This window comes from Simochromis diagramma, unplaced genomic scaffold (assembly GCF_900408965.1).
Source record: "Simochromis diagramma unplaced genomic scaffold, fSimDia1.1 OVJJ01000361.1, whole genome shotgun sequence".
Classification (NCBI taxonomy): domain Eukaryota; kingdom Metazoa; phylum Chordata; class Actinopteri; order Cichliformes; family Cichlidae; genus Simochromis; species Simochromis diagramma.
Genome location: NW_024386860.1, coordinates 1,945,248 through 1,962,467, shown reverse-complemented (window position 1 = coordinate 1,962,467; position 17,220 = coordinate 1,945,248). Strand labels below are relative to the sequence as shown.

The following is a 17,220-nucleotide window of genomic DNA, read 5'->3' as shown; positions in this document are numbered from 1 at the left end:
ACATGATCAGTACATCGTTAACCAGCATTTTAAAAGAACCTTGCCTTATCTATAACCTCAGATTTAGTTTGGTGTACTCCTGACTGTTGAAGTGAGCACCATGGTGAGAACTGAAGAGCTGTGTGACGCTCTCAGAAAGAAGATTGTGGCTGCTAAGAGTCTGGTAAGGGATTTAAAAAGATCTCAAAAGAATTTGAGCCATTCCACCGACTGGAAAATTGTTTACAAGTGGAGGACATTCAAAACAACTGCCACCATGCCCAGGTCTGGCCGTCCCAGCAAATTAACACAAGTTTGGCTTTCATGGGAGGTGTGCAAGGAGGAAACCTTTGCTTACTAAGAGTGAACAAAGACAAAGACCATGACTTCTGGAATAATGTTCTTTGGACAGATGAGTCTAAAATTTAATTATTTGGACACCAGAACAGTAGACATGTTTGGCGTAAACAAAATACAGCCTTCCAAGAAAAGAACCTCATACCAACTGTGAAGCATGGAGGTGGCAGCATCCTAGTTTGGGGATGCTTTGCTGCAGCAGGACCTGGCCAGCTCACCATCACAGAATCCATCATGAATTCTGCTGTGTATCAGAGGGTGCTTGAAGAACATGTGAGACCATCTGTTAAAAAATTAAAGCTGAAGCGGAACTGGACACTAAAACATGACAATGACCCAAAGCATACTAGCAAATCTACCAAGGACTGGCTAAAAACTAAGAAGTGGAGAGTCCTGGAATGGCAAAGTCAAAGCCCTGATCTTAACCCCATTAAGATGCTGTGGGGTGACTTGAAACGGGCTGTACATGCCAGAAAACCCTCAAACATCTCACAGCTGAAAGAATTCTGCACTGAGGAGTGGAGCAAACCTTCTTCTGATCATGTCAGAGACTGGTAAAAAGTTACAAAAGGCGTCTCGCTGAAGTTATATGAGCCAAAGGAGGCAACACTAGTTATCAGGGGGTAGGGTGTCCTAACTTTTTCCTCCATTAAAACAAACATTTTTGTTTTTTTTGAGGTTTCACAAAATGTTCATTTATGTTGTTTAATTGCAATTACGTCGCTTTCTTTTCCAGTAATACATAAAATCATGATTGGAAATTGATATGTGAACAGTTCATAATAAAGAGCTGATTAGTTAATGGGGGTGTCCCAATTTTCTCACATGACAGTACACAGTGCCAAATCACAGCAACAGTCACCCCAAGGCACTTTATATTGTACAGCAAAAAGTATTAACTCATCTGGCGTTAACTCATCCAGGTGTGAAAGTGTGTTTTGTAAGAAGTCACAGACAAGGCTGGCCAAACAACAACAACAATAATAATAATAGTAATTTTGTTTAAACAATTTTTCATTTCATCTTTGTTTAAAGAAAACAACGATTAAATGCGGTGTGATATCTGTGATGAAAAGGAAGAATTACTGATAACGATAAACACAAATAGGGAAATTTCAAAGAAAAAGAAAGTATTCACATTTTATTAGCTAAAATAGTCTGGTCAGGGTTAGACCGTTAAATATCAAACTCCTAAGGTTTAGCATACAGAGAAACAGAATAGAAAAATAATTAAATAAGAACCTTACATAAATAATAAATTCTCCGGCTTAATATACTTAAATAAAAATCGGTTTAATGTTAGTTGTTTATTTACTTATTACTTAACATGTTTCTTTTAGCTTAACTTTACTACACTGGATGTAAGCTAACTTGCCGAACTTTATGAGGCTGTCAACAATAGTTGTTAAAAGCCTTTTCTAAAAATCTAAATCTCAATTTAACTGCATTAACAAAACAACTTTTGAAAACAGGTGTAACGATCCCGCTGTCCAGTATAACGAGCTCATGGCACCCCCCAAAAAATAAAATGAATCTGTGTAAAGCCTGCGCATCAAGGCAACGGCGAGCAGCTAACGTTAACATTAGCGGTTGATGTGAACGTTCACAGTTCGCTGCGTATTTAATGGTCAGCATTGTGTGTACAGATAGGCTAAATGACGTTAAAACAACAAAACGAGAAAGAAAAATAAGACAAGTAATAGAAAAACATAACTTGAAAAACGATGCAAAAGTTTGAACTCCTATAAACATCTATTAAATCTAACTAGCAACGCTCTGCTCATCGCGCGAATTTATGGATATTGAGGTTTAAAATTTATTCACCTCTAGTTCTACGAAATTCCCTCAGCGTGGATTTCAGCCTGTTCGCCTCACCAGTGTCATGCTAGTCAAGAGGAAGAAAAAACACAAATAACACACGACTTCCGAATTTTAATTTTCAAAATAAAACTCATGCAGTCACCATCATCGATACACGTTCTACTGTTGTGGAAAGGGAGTAGTGTTGTTTCTACATTTAATCTAATTAGCAATTTTATCAATATCTGAATAATGTTTTTTCTGTACAAGTAGGTATTGACTATCGTTACAGCATTAAAAGGAGTGTTTTTTCTTTTTATAACTTTACGGTCTTCTGTAACAGCCGTATTTGATGTGGAGCCACACCTCGCCATTGCTTAGGCGGCTACCAGGACCCGGTACACCTCGTTGCAACATTGGATAAGTGCTTAGTGGTTGATCAACTACCGTTTATCAGTTAACTAAATGTCTTGAGAAATTTTGTATACAAAGCTATTTTAGATTGTTAAACACAAGAGAAAATTAGAAATTGTCACTTTAAACGTTCACATTTTTTAAACTAATTTTTCACTAGGTTTGAGGTGAGCAGCTCTCCCAGTGCTTACAAATTATGTAAAATGAGCAGAAAGCACACACACACACACACACACACACACACAAAAACCCCACCACGCAATAGTTTTAGACAGGCCTCTATAGTTATTATTTCAAACCTGTCAGTACACCATATTCACCACTACAGATGAGTAGTGACCATTTAAACGGTGGTCGTATTTAAGGTTTTGTTCTTTGAAGGCTGTCTACAAAAAAATAAAATCAATAAAATGCAGAATATCATAACAGGTCTTTGAGGGGAGAAAAAAAAAATACATCACTGAACTCGAAATATTTTTTATTCATTATTTATCTGTATCCTGTATAGACAAGCTTGATCAGCAGATCCTAATTTAATGTTAACAATTCAAAAGCATCCATTTTTATTTTAAAATGACAAAAAGACAGTAAGATGAAATGGAATACACACTATAACAAGTTCAATCAAAAATTGAAATAGAGTATTGCTTTTAGCAGATAAAACAAGGCTAAATTAAATACATGCAAGCTAACTTTATAGTTAAAATCATAAAGCTATCCCATATCAACAGTCCCCAACACCCTCCTTTTTCCCACCCTACATAAAAAAAAAATAAAAAATAAAACAATAAAAAAAAAACATAAGGCAGTGGTTTTTCAAATCAACATAGTTTACATTTCCAATTACACCTGGAATTTTAAGTGCAATGAAAAGCAATTTTACTTTCACACAAGGAGTAGCTTTATTTTTCTCTGCCCTATTGGTCTCCCACCTAGTTCTTCAACTGCCGTTAAAGCCTCTCGACGAGACTCAAATACCAAAGTAGCAGAGCCTTTAGGTTTTCCACTCTGGTCATACTGCAGTGACACAGATCCAGGTATTATACGATACCCGTAACAAAAATCGTAGATTTCTTCACTTCTGATTTGGAAAGGTAGGTTGAGTAACTGAACACAGGTGGGAGCGTCAAAAGGCTCCACAGGGGAGCGAAAACTGCCACGAACTCCATTGCCCCGGTCTTCTGGAGAACGAGACCGCGCTGCCCGAGGCTCATAATCAATACCTCCATGGATGCTATCCTGTGCATTAGTTACTGGTATACCCCCATCACGAGGAACCCTGAAGTCAGGATATGAAGTGTCACCAGTGAGATAAGATGCTTCGCTGCTCTTGCCCGAGTACTGCTCCCCTCTCAGCAGTGGCTCTTGCACCACTGGTGGATCAACACCCAACTCCTGCATCTCAGAACGTGTAATGCATTTTAGTATGACTTTTGACCCAAGAAACCGTCGTCCATCGAGAATGAGTGCCCTCATAGCCTCTGTCTCAGATCCAAAGACCACCAAAGCTTGTCCAACCCCAGCACCTTCTCGGTCCTGCAGCACACACACATTGTCCTCTGTGATATTAAACCCAAGGAAGAAGTCGATGATCTCAACTTTTCGTACATCGAATGGCAGGTTTCGCACAAACACACATATCTTCTCTGAGTCATAAGGATCACTGGAGTAAGACGCAGGCCCCTCCTGAAACCTTTCAGAGTTTCCAGAAGGCCGGACAGTGGTACCTTGAGGTTTCAGAAGGGCAATCATGTTCTCCCTCGAAACTGGACGGGTATGCACTAGTCGATTGAAAAACTGTCTTTTTTCATGAGCTAAAGCTTCACAATAGTCACGCAAACTCTTGAACAGCACCAGTGCAGATCTTTTTTGTTTCCCGTCAGAGTCAATCAAGTGCAGGATCTGGTCATCCCCAAGTTTCGCATTATGAAAAAGACGTTTTATATGTTCTTTTTCCACTGCAAATGACAGATTTTCCAACAAAACACAGTACTCCCCTTCTGAAGGAGCAATGTGCCTCTGAGCCACAGGTGATCGTGACCTTACACGGTGCTGTGGATCCCTCTGATTGGGAATGGGTGATCTCCCCCTTTGGAAACTGCCACCTATGACAGCTGTTGGCATTCTACCAGTAACCCGATGCCAATCATTCAATGTTGTCGTGGAGATCTCAATATACCTTGCGCCAATGTATTCCCGATCTCTCTTCAACCCTTCCATTGCATCCTCTCTTGTTGCAAATTTGACAAAACCTGTTCCATTGTTTAATCCTTGGCGATTTTTTACTAAAACAACTTCATCAACAACTAAACCACCAAAAAAGTCACAAATTTCCTTTTCAGTGACAGAGAAAGGCAGACCTTTTAGAAACAAAAACACATCATCTGTGTTTGGGGCCCTCTGGAGCAGGGGTGGAGGAGTGTCACCCGATCTGCTGGCTGATCTCCTGCCCATCTCTGGCTCCATAGATCTGCGAGGATGTCCAATGTCATCTTCAAGCCGCCTTTTCTGATCCCTCTCCACAATTTTTGTTGTTCTGTCGAGCATATTCTGCATCTCTGCTTTACTACTTAACAGCAATGTAACAGGTGAGCCTCTAATGACACCACCTGAACGTATCATGGCTCTTCTTGCATCTTCATCTGAAGCAAAGATAATGAAAGCCTCGTCTCGCTCCCCACCAATTATATGCACCCCTCCATCAGGAATTTTGAGGCCAGTGAAGAACCTGCGAATATCCTCAGAACCCGCTGTGACTCTCAGGCCCTGTAAACGGATGACGACTGCCATGCTGAAGCACAAACAACAGCACCTGTAGACAGAAGGATATAGAATAATATTATTGCCAACAGAGCATCTGTAGCTCTGTGCCAATTTCCCGGCATTTCACTGTACCACCATGGAATCTGAAAAGCAATGCACTCTCAGGGGCAGATACACCATTACACCAATACCCAAAACGGCCAATTTTAAAAAACACACAAGACTGCCTAATAAGAACTGCAGAGGTTAAACACAAATCCACCTCACATTCTAAAGAGCCAAGCTTCAAAGCACAAAACTAAAGGCCTTTACGTTGAAATCGCAGCAAAATTAAGGAACTAAAACATAGACCATATTAAAACTAAAATTCTGCTCACTATTTAAAATATTTGACTCAAGTTCCCATCAAATTGACTTCACCAAAAACCCAAACAAACAAACAAAAAAACATCGGTGGCACAGTGTTCACCAGCAAATGAGGGGGAAAAAAATAAAAATAAAAATCACACCATACTGGTTTCAATAACCAAGCAAGATTAGTTCTGAAAGATGCCAAGCTGAAAATGAAACCACCTCCCAAAGAAGAAAAATCCTCAATATAGCGAGTCCACTTTCAAGTTTATAAATAATGTCCACTTATTTAGCCAAGTGGTCAACTGCAGGAGAACAGCCTCGATGACCAGTCATAAATCCAGCTGTGAAATCTGCGCTTGGTGGGGGGGGTGGGGGGTAGGGAGTAGTTCTTCATCTGGCACTGTCATCTTACAGAAAAAATGACAAGATCACGCTTAACAGCAGATAACATCTCCAACCGTTAACCTTTGCTCCATCTGTTCCAGACATGATCAAACGCAGCTCCAAATCAGTCTCAGACTTCACAAGCACATTAAGCTGCACATTTACAACACGTAAAACCCGTGAAACCCTTCAGTATTGCTTTAGAGCTAGGAGTATACCAGTGTGGTCATAGCTCAAAGCAGCATTTTCATTTGTTTTGGGCAAAGAAGTCCTTACTTGACGTTACTTACAATACCCAAATGTATCAATTATGTACATTTTAGCTTCAAAGCTGTGCAAAACACTCCAATTTTTCAGAAGTTAATAACTGACTGCTCGTAAAAAGCTAGTTAAAAAATGTTTTATGCTTCAGCCACCACAAAGTCCACCTCAATTCATAATTAAATGAATTTGGATCTTCTTATAAGCAAACCTAATTAGATGGTGAAAATTCACACTCCTTTGTTCACTCCTTTTTTGTGTTACCAGTTCAGATTTCCTGCTTTCAAGCTGGTCGGACAGGTCGAGCTAGACTGTTGTTTCTGATGAACCAAAGCAGGAAAAAAAAAACCCCGAAAGAAATCAGGATGTTGCTCTTCTTCAAGGTTTCTTCACAACATTGCCACCTTGATCCAGCTTCTCCCAATGATTCCAAAACGTGCAGTTTATAGCAGCAATGGCTGTATCAGGTAAAGGAAATAAGTAAGACTTTGAGCCAGTCGCTCATATGGTCCTTATGCAGGAGTACGCTGAAGTCACTGCTCAGTTCAAGATCGTTAACCCAAAATGAAAATTACAGGACCTTTTACCACCAATATCAATGAGAAAACGAACTAGCATGGTATCTTGATGAGTCGCCTTCATGCACGGCAGGGACATCTCAGAATCTTTGCAAACTGACAGTTGCTGTCAACCAGAAATCACCACCCATGCATCAGGGGAGGGGGGCACGACCAACGACAGAGCCTTAACTGTTCCAGGTTGGCCATCCACGTAGAGAAACCCCCAACATGTACAATAACTTGCTAAATGACTTAAATGTGTCTCCAACGTGCAACTAATCAAAAGCTCAGTGCTCCAAGTACATAACAACCACGTCGCCAATACTGAATCGGACATGCCCCCGTCAGCCGCATCGTTGACAAAATATACACGTAAAATACACGCAACCAGCACACATCGTAACCTTTTATGCCAGCTGAGATTAGCTAACGTGGATTGTTCCCCAGGTTGTTTCTGGCACTTCAAACGCCTCTGCCGCTGAAACCAAGAACAAAATGTCGAGCTGAGCTGCACTCGTCTTTGTACCCAGCTAGGCCTGTATCTTTAGCGTTAGCTCGTTTATCGCCCGAACCCGGCCAGCAGAAATGACGACGTTTTCGTTTTTGAATATTACCACCATACTGTCACATAACCAACGTCAGAACTTACACAAAAGGCAACCAAAGACTCTCGTTAAAATATCGAGAGTAGTGGAGATAATGAGAACAATAATGCTCGGGTACGTCGATCTCACGGCACTGTTTCAGGGGAAAATGGCCTTCTTCTTCCTCCTTTTAAAATTTTATTGCCAGTTGACAAACAATGGAATGGCGCATTACCGCCACCAACTGGTATGGAGTGTGGTCTGAAACGCGAAAGTGGCCTTCTTCGGCGCCTTTTTTTTTTCTTCTTCCTCAGGCGGCGCGGTCCAAACCGAAGTCAAAGGTGCATGTTGCCGTCTACTGTAGCGGCGTGAGAATGCTCAGGCAAAGTTCTAGCAGAGCCTAACCATTAGTTGACTTGCTAACTAACCAGCCTGTATCCTTAACACATTTATAATCTTCTCCAAAGTTACATTCATCTAGAGTTTTTCCCCCCACAATATACAGTTTTATATTGTCTCTGTGTGTGTGTGTGTTAATATTTTCTGCTATGCCTAATGATAATACAAAAAAAAGAAGAATAAATCAAAACAGAGATCCGGCAATGAGATGAAATCTGCCATTTAGTTATTGTGAGTGCAGTGTACTTTGGTGTAGTCTGCTGCGGGAGCAGCATTGGAGCTGATACCAGCAAACTGAATAAACCGCTCTGCAATTTTTTATGGAAGCCCATTTCCACCACTAAAAAAGGAAAAGAAAAAAAAGTATCCATAACTTGAAATTTCGAGTTATCTTTCTCAAAAATTCCACTTATTTTCTCAAAATTTTGACTTATTAACTCAAAATTTCAAGTTAGCTCTGCCAAATTTTGATAAAAGTGAGTCAAAATTTTGCGCTACTTGTCTCAAAATTTCGAGTTCATAAGTCGAAATTTCAAGAAACATAACGCAAAACTTTGAGTTATGGATACTCTTTTTTTGTGGCGGAAACGGGCTTCCATAGACAGCACTTTCTCTAACAGGCTGATTCAGCTCTGATGGCACAAGGACAGATAAAGGAAATCTTTCATATCACTTGCGATCAACCTCAATAATTTAAAGTATCTGTCAGGCACAGAATCATCTCCTGCATATTATCATCATCAGTAATATTATTATTCATTGCAACTGCTGTACCAAAAGAATTAAAAGAAAGTATGGGATAACAAAAGTATTTCTCTTTCCATCATCACATTAGTGCAGTTCAAATTGTTCCAGTGGATGACAAAAAAACTGAATAGGCAGCACAAAAAGTAATCAATCAAATAATAGACTATGATAAACAACATCAAATAAATGAAGCATGAAATATAATGTTTATCAAAGGACCAAGGTCTCTGTTATTGAGATTTTAACCACTGTGTGATGCTCTCTAACAAGGCCTGCCTTTTTGAAATTTTAAGTGGTTGTTTGACTCGTAGGAGCCGCAGTGCGCTCCGGGGTTCGCGCCAGCTGTGCACCCATATCATGTGATGCTGAACAGAGAAGCCTCAGACACAGAGGCACTCGATTAGTGGCTGATACAAATAAAAAGTGGCTAAAACACATGCTCAAAACACTTCGTTGGGGGATCAGACTGTTAGTCTTGTCATTTTAAACACTTCCCGAGGCGCTGCATTCGCTATCATTTGTGTTTTAGAGCTCTCCCACAACTCTTCGCTAACTATGTGAGCGCATTCTGGCTCGGTCGTACCACCATTCACCCATGCTGAAGCTAGGGCGCAGCAGTAGCGGAGCAAGCAATAGTTTTAGACAGGCCTCTATAGTTATTATTTCAAACCTGTCAGTACACCATATTCACCACTACAGATGAGTAGTGACCATTTAAACGGTGGTCGTATTTAAGGTTTTGTTCTTTGAAGGCTGTCTACAAAAAAATAAAATCAATAAAATGCAGAATATCATAACAGGTCTTTGAGGGGAGAAAAAAAAAAATACATCACTGAACTCGAAATATTTTTTATTCATTATTTATCTGTATCCTGTATAGACAAGCTTGATCAGCAGATCCTAATTTAATGTTAACAATTCAAAAGCATCCATTTTTATTTTAAAATGACAAAAAGACAGTAAGATGAAATGGAATACACACTATAACAAGTCCAATCAAAAATTGAAATAGAGTATTGCTTTTAGCAGATAAAACAAGGCTAAATTAAATACATGCAAGCTAACTTTATAGTTAGAATCATAAAGCCATCCCATATCAACAGCCCCCAACACCCTCCTTTTTCCCACCCTACATAAAAAAAACAAAAGAAAAAAAACATAAGGCAGTGGTTTTTCAAATCAACATAGTTTACATTTCCAATTACACCTGGAATTTTAAGTGCAATGAAAAGCAATTTTACTTTCACACAAGGAGTAGCTTTATTTTTCTCTGCCCTATTGGTCTCCCACCTAGTTCTTCAACTGCCGTTAAAGCCTCTCGACGAGACTCAAATACCAAAGTAGCAGAGCCTTTAGGTTTTCCACTCTGGTCATACTGCAGTGACACAGATCCAGGTATTATACGATACCCGTAACAAAAATCGTAGATTTCTTCACTTCTGATTTGGAAAGGTAGGTTGAGTAACTGAACACAGGTGGGAGCGTCAAAAGGCTCCACAGGGGAGCGAAAACTGCCACGAACTCCATTGCCCCGGTCTTCTGGAGAACAAGACCGCGCTGCACGAGGCTCATAATCAATACCTCCATGGATGCTATCCTGTGCATTAGTTACTGGTATACCCCCATCACGAGGAACCCTGAAGTCAGGATATGAAGTGTCACCAGTGAGATAAGATGCTTCGCTGCTCTTGCCCGAGTACTGCTCCCCTCTCAGCAGTGGCTCTTGCACCACTGGTGGATCAACACCCAACTCCTGCATCTCAGAACGTGTAATGCATTTTAGTATGACTTTTGACCCAAGAAACCGTCGTCCATCGAGAATGAGTGCCCTCATAGCCTCTGTCTCAGATCCAAAGACCACCAAAGCTTGTCCAACCCCAGCACCTTCTCGGTCCTGCAGCACACACACATTGTCCTCTGTGATATTAAACCCAAGGAAGAAGTCAATAATCTCAACTTTTCGTACATCGAATGGCAGGTTTCGCACTAACACGCATCTCTTCTCTGAGTCATAAGGATCACTGGAGTAAGACGCAGGCCCCTCCTGAAACCTTTCAGAGTTTCCAGAAGGCCGGACAGTGGTACCTTGAGGTTTCAGAAGGGCAATCATGTTCTCCCTCGAAACTGGACGGGTATGCACTAGTCGATTGAAAAACTGTCTTTTTTCATGAGCTAAAGCTTCACAATAGTCACGCAAACTCTTGAACAGCACCAGTGCAGATCTTTTTTGTTTCCCGTCAGAGTCAATCAAGTGCAGGATCTGGTCATCCCCAAGTTTCGCATTATGAAAAAGACGTTTTATATGTTCTTTTTCCACTGCAAATGACAGATTTTCCAACAAAACACAGTACTCCCCTTCTGAAGGAGCAATGTGCCTCTGAGCCACAGGTGATCGTGACCTTACACGGTGCTGTGGATCCCTCTGATCGGGAATGGGTGACCGCCCCCTTTGGAAACTGCCACCTATGACAGCTGTTGGCATTCTACCAGTAACCGGATGCCAATCATTCAATGTTGTCGTGGAGATCACAATATACCTTGCGCCAATGTATTCCCGATCTCTCTTCAACCCTTCCATTGCATCCTCTCTTGTTGCAAATTTGACAAAACCTGTTCCATTGTTTAATCCTTGGCGATTTTTTACTAAAACAACTTCATCAACAACTAAACCACCAAAAGTCACAAATTTCCTTTTCAGTGACAGAGAAAGGCAGACCTTTTAGAAACAAAAACACATCATCTGTGTTTGGGGCCCTCTGGAGCAGGGGTGGAGGAGTGTCACCCGATCTGCTGGCTGATCTCCTGCCCATCTCTGGCTCCATAGATCTGCGAGGATGTCCAATGTCATCTTCAAGCCGCCTTTTCTGATCCCTCTCCACAATTTTTGTTGTTCTTTCAAGCATATTCTGAAACTCTGCTTTACTACTTAACAGCAATGTAACAGGTGAGCCTCTAATGACACCACCTGAACGTATCATGGCTCTTCTTGCATCTTCATCTGAAGCAAAGATAATGAAAGCCTCGTCTCGCTCCCCACCAATTATATGCACCCCTCCATCAGGAATTTTGAGGCCAGTGAAGAACCTGCGAATATCCTCAGAACCCGCTGTGACTCTCAGGCCCTGTAAACGGATGACGACTGCCATGCTGAAGCACAAACAACAGCACCTGTAGACAGAAGGATATAGAATAATATTATTGCCAACAGAGCATCTGTAGCTCTGTGCCAATTTCCCGGCATTTCACTGTACCACCATGGAATCTGAAAAGCAATGCACTCTCAGGGGCAGATACACCATTACACCAATACCCAAAACGGCCAATTTAAAAAAAAAACACACAAGACTGCCTAATAAGAACTGCAGAGGTTAATCACAAATCCACCTCACATTCTAAAGAGCCAAGCTTCAAAGCACAAAACTAAAGGCCTTTACGTTGAAATCGCAGCAAAATTAAGGAACTAAAACATAGACCATATTAAAACTAAAATTCTGCTCACTATTTAAAATATTTGACTCAAGTTCCCATCAAATTGACTTCACCAAAAACCCAAACAAACAAACAAAAAAACATCGGTGGCACAGTGTTCACCAGCAAATGAGGGGGAAAAAAATAAAAATAAAAATCACACCATACTGGTTTCAATAACCAAGCAAGATTAGTTCTGAAAGATGCCAAGCTGAAAATGAAACCACCTCCCAAAGAAGAAAAATCCTCAATATAGCGAGTCCACTTTCAAGTTTATAAATAATGTCCACTTATTTAGCCAAGTGATCAACTGCAGGAGAACAGCCTCGATGACCAGTCATAAATCCAGCTGTGAAATCTGCGCTTGGTGGGGGGGGATGGGGGGTAGGGAGTAGTTCTTCATCTGGCACTGTCATCTTACAGAAAAAATGACAAGATCACGCTTAACAGCAGATAACATCTCCAACCGTTAACCTTTGCTCCATCTGTTCCAGACATGATCAAACGCTGCTCCAAATCAGTCTCAGACTTCACAAGCACATTAAGCTTAGGGCTGCTCAATTAATCGAATTTTAATCACGATTACGATCTGGGCTTTCAACGATCATTAAAAATGACTGAGCCGATTATTAGCCCCTCCCTCGTGCTTTTCTCTCGCGCTGCTCCATGTGGCAAATCCAGCGCACCTCTCTGCATTTCGAACACGTTTCACAACAATTAAGAGCAGCCAGTGTTGCCAACTTAGCGACTTTGTCGCTATATTTAGCGAGTTTTCAGACCCCCTTAGCGACTTTTTTTCTAAAAAGCGACTAGCGACAAATCTGGCGACTTTTTCTGGTATTATTGGAGACTTATTTATGACGACTTTTTGACGTGAAAACGCGTATCGCTCTTACTCTCAACAAGCAGCGGGTGCTGCCGTGGGCACCTCACCCGTGCCAAAGCTCTCCCAGGCGGAGGATAGTCCTCCCCCGCTGTTATCAGGGCAGGAGATGTTCACACCTATGCGTCCAAAGGGCAAATGAATCGCGCATGAGTGAAGCCGCTGCTCCCGCACTGACTGTAACGCAGTCAATTCTTCTTTTACTGTTATGCTGTTTTGTGGATCACAAGGTTTAAAACTACTTATAAACAAACACTCTCACACACAAAGTAACTCCACCAGAGCGCCAATTTCGGGTCACTTTTGCCAGTCCAGGCCCGAATAAAGGAGCAGGGTTGGAACTGTGACATTAAAAGACAATAATTGCTAAAAGAAATTTAATTTGTAGTTCTAAATAAATTCTAACTGCATTTAGGACGTTTTTTACTCACTTTATGTCTCTTCCACGATGTTATTTAGGTTACAATCACATTAGCATGACCAATTATGCAAATTAGGCGATGACGTCATTTAGCGACTTCTGGCGACTTTTAGGACAGCCAATAGCGATTTTCCTTACTGAGGAGTTGGCAACACTGAGAGCAGCGGTCCCCAACCTTTTTTGCGCCACGGACCGGTTTATACCCGACAATATTTTCATGGACCGGCCTTTAAGGTGTCGCGGATAAATACAACAAAATAAAACTAGTACCGGTACCGAAAAAAAGAAAATTTATTCATAACACACGTGAAAAGACCAAGGAAAACTGAGTAAACAATAAAAACGATAACAAAATAACGCTGAAAACCGATAAAAACCCTGAAAACTATACATTTCACACCTGAGCCTCAACTCTCGAGGCCCAAAAACGACTCACGGACCGGTACCGGTCCGAGGCCCGGGGGTTGGGGACCGCTGATTAAGAGGACCCGAGGGAAGCTCGGAAAGCTAAGCAGAAGTTATTTGGAGAGGAGAGTGACTGCTGTTGGTTGAAAAGAGAGGTAAAAAAAAAAACTTCAGTGGTGTGGAAACATTATGGGTTCGCGGAGTCAGACGTGGATCAAGTAGACATAGTGTGTAAACTTTGCTACAGTGTCGTAGCTGCACCACAAAGCAACACTGCAAAGTTCACTAAACAGATGTTTACATTTTTCATTTATTTTTTATATTGCAAACATTTGCACTGTTATCAGTATTTGCACACTATTTTATGACAATCTTTAAAGTCATTATTCAATACATTGTTATTGTTAAATAAATATCGTCAAATAATCGTGATTATTATTTTTGCCATAATCGAGCAGCCCTAATTAAGCTGCACATTTACAACCCGTGAAACCCTTCAGTATTGCTTTAGAGCTAGGAGTATACCAGTGTGGTCATAGCTCAAAGCAGCATTTTCATTTGTTTTGGGCAAAGAAGTCCTTACTTGACGTTACTTACAATACCCAAATGTATCAATTATGTACATTTTAGCTTCAAAGCTGTGCAAAACACTCCAATTTTTCAAAAGTTAATAGCCGACTGCTCGTAAAAAGCTAGTTAAAAAAACGTTTTATGCTTCAGCCACCACAAAGTCCACCTCAATTCATAATTAAATGAATTTGGATCTTCTTATAAGCAAACCTAATTAGATGGTGAAAATTCACACTCCTTTGTTCACTCCTTTTTTGTGTTACCAGTTCAGATTTCCTGCTTTCAAGCTGGTCAGACAGGTCGAGCTAGACTGTTGTTTCTGATGAACCAAAGCAGGAAAAAAAAAAAAAACCCCAAAGAAATCAGGATGTTGTTCTTCTTCAAGGTTTCTTCACAACATTGCCGCCTTGATCCAGCTTCTCCCAATGATTCCAAAACGTGCAGTTTATAGCAGCAATGGCTGTATCAGGTAAAGGAAATATGACTTTGAGCCGGTCGCTAATACAGGGAGTGCAGAATTATTAGACAAGTTGTAATTTTGAGGAATAATTTTATTATTGAACAACAACCATGTTCTCAATGAACCCAAAAAACTCATTAATATCAAAGCTGAATGTTTTTGGAAGTAGTTTTTAGTTTGAGCTATTTTAGGGGGATATCTGTGTGTGCAGGTGACTATTACTGTGCATAATTATTAGGCAACTTAACAAAAAACAAATATATACCCATTTCAATTATTTTTACCAGTGAAACCAATATAACATCTCCACATTCACAAATATACATTTCTGACATTCAAAAACAAAACAAAAACAAATCAGTGACCAATATAGCCACCTTTCTTTGCAAGGACACTCAAAAGCCTGCCATCCATGGATTCTGTCAGTGTTTTGATTTGTTCACCATCAACATTGCGTGCAGCAGCAACCACAGCCTCCCAGACACTGTTCAGAGAGGTGTACTGTTTTCCCTCCTTGTAAATCTCACATTTGATGATGGACCACAGGTTCTCAATGGGGTTCAGATCAGGTGAACAAGGTGGCCATGTCATTAGTTTTTCTTCTTTTATACCCTTTCTTGCCAGCCACGCTGTGGAGTACTTGGACGCGTATGATGGAGCATTGTCCTGCATGAAAATCATGTTTTTCTTGAAGGATGCAGACTTCTTCCTGTACCACTGCTCGAAGAAGGTGTCTTCCAAAAACTGGCAGTAGGACTGGGAGTTGAGCTTGACTCCATCCTCAACCCGAAAAGGCCCCACAAGCTCATCTTTGATGATACCAGCCCAAACCAGTACTCCACCTCCACCTTGCTGGCGTCTGAGTCTGACTGGAGCTCTCTGCCCTTTACCAATCCAGCCACGGGCCCATCCATCTGGCCCATCAAGACTCACTCTCATTACATCAGTCCATAAAACCTTAGAAAAATCAGTCTCGAGATATTTCTTGGCCCAGTCTTGACGTTTCAGCTTGTGTGTCTTGTTCAGTGGTGGTCGTCTTTCAGCCTTTCTTACCTTGGCCATGTCTCTGAGTATTGCACACCTTGTGCTTTTGGGCACTCCAGTGATGTTGCAGCTCTGAAATATGGCCAAACTGGTAGCAAGTGGCATGTTGGCAGCTGCACGCTTGACTTTTCTCAGTTCATGGGCAGTTATTTTGCGCCTTGGTTTTTCCACACGCTTCTTGCGACACTGTTGACTATTTTGAATGAAACGCTTGATTGTTCGATGATCACGCTTCAGAAGCTTTGCAATTTTGAGACTGCTGCATCCCTCTGCAAGATATCTCACTATTTTTGACTTTTCTGAGCCTGTCAAGTCCTTCTGTTGACCCATTTTGCCAAAGGAAAGGACGTTGCCTACTTCTTCAGTCAAGTTTAACAGCAGCTTGCATCCAAAACTGTTGCATTACTGCCATCTCCTGGCTGTCAACCGTCCGTCACTAGGACATTGCCTAATAATTATGCACACCTGATACAGGGTGTTGATGTCATTAGACCACACCCCTTCTCATTACAGAGATGCACATCACCTAATATGCTTAATTGGTAGTAGGCTTTCGAGCCTATACAGCTTGGAGTAAGACAACATGCATGAAGAGGATGATGTGGACAAAATACTAATTTGCCTAATAATTCTGCACTCCCTGTATGGTCCTTATGCAGGAGCACGCTGAAGTCCCTGCTCAGTTCAAGATCATTAACCCAAAATGAAAATTACAGGACCTTTTACCACCAATATCAATGAGAAAACGAACTAGCATGGTATCTTGATGAGTCGCCTTCATGCACGGCAGGGACATCTCAGAATCTTTGCAAACTGACAGTTGCTGTCAACCAGAAATCACCACCCATGCATCACGGGAGGGGGGCACGACCAACGACAGAGCCTTAACTGTTCCAGGTTGGCCATCCACGTAGAGAAACCCCCAACATGTACAATAACTTGCTAAATGACTTAAATGTGTCTCCAACGTGCAACTAATCAAAAGCTCAGTGCTCCAAGTACATAACAACCACGTCGCCAATACTGAATCGGACATGCCCCCGTCAGCCGCATCGTTGACAAAATATACACGTACACGCAACCAGCACACATCGTAACCTTTTATGCCAGCTGAGATTAGCTAACGTGGATTGTTCCCCAGGTTGTTTCTGGCACTTCAAACGCCTCTGCCGCTGAAACCAAGAACAAAATGTCGAGCTGAGCTGCACTCGTCTTTGTACCCAGCTAGGCCTGTATCTTTAGCGTTAGCTCGTTTATCGCCCGAACCCGGCCAGCAGAAATGACGACGTTTTCGTTTTTTAATATTACCACCAGTGTCACATAACCAACGTCAGAACTTACACAAAAGGCAACCAAAGACTCTCGTT

At 41.3% G+C, this 17,220-nt stretch overlaps 2 protein-coding genes across 2 annotated transcripts; both read right to left on the bottom strand.

Annotated features, from left to right (window-relative positions):
- Positions 1 to 2,455: 2,455 nt before the first annotated feature.
- Positions 2,456 to 7,707, bottom strand: LOC120733076 (RNA-binding protein 12B-A-like). Its single transcript, XM_040031086.1, has 2 exons — positions 7,522 to 7,707; positions 2,456 to 5,362 (listed from the first exon to the last, which is right to left on the bottom strand). The coding sequence occupies exon 2, from the start codon at positions 5,338 to 5,340 to the stop codon at positions 3,436 to 3,438; it is 1,905 nt and encodes a 634-aa protein (XP_039887020.1). The 5' UTR covers positions 5,341 to 5,362; positions 7,522 to 7,707; the 3' UTR covers positions 2,456 to 3,435.
- Positions 7,708 to 9,435: 1,728 nt separating this feature from the next.
- On the bottom strand, positions 9,436 to 12,983 carry LOC120733077 (RNA-binding protein 12B-A-like). The gene is given in 3 exon segments (XM_040031087.1): positions 9,436 to 11,274; positions 11,276 to 11,770; positions 12,967 to 12,983. Coding segments are annotated over 2 exon segments (1,902 nt in total). The 5' UTR covers positions 11,749 to 11,770; positions 12,967 to 12,983; the 3' UTR covers positions 9,436 to 9,845.
- Between the last annotated feature and the right edge of the window lie 4,237 nt (positions 12,984 to 17,220).

What these genes read in the sequence shown, in the direction of transcription:
- LOC120733076 (XM_040031086.1), bottom strand. Translation starts at nt 5,340, where the DNA reads ATGGCAGTCGTCATCCGTTTACAGGGCCTGAGAGTCACAGCGGGTTCT.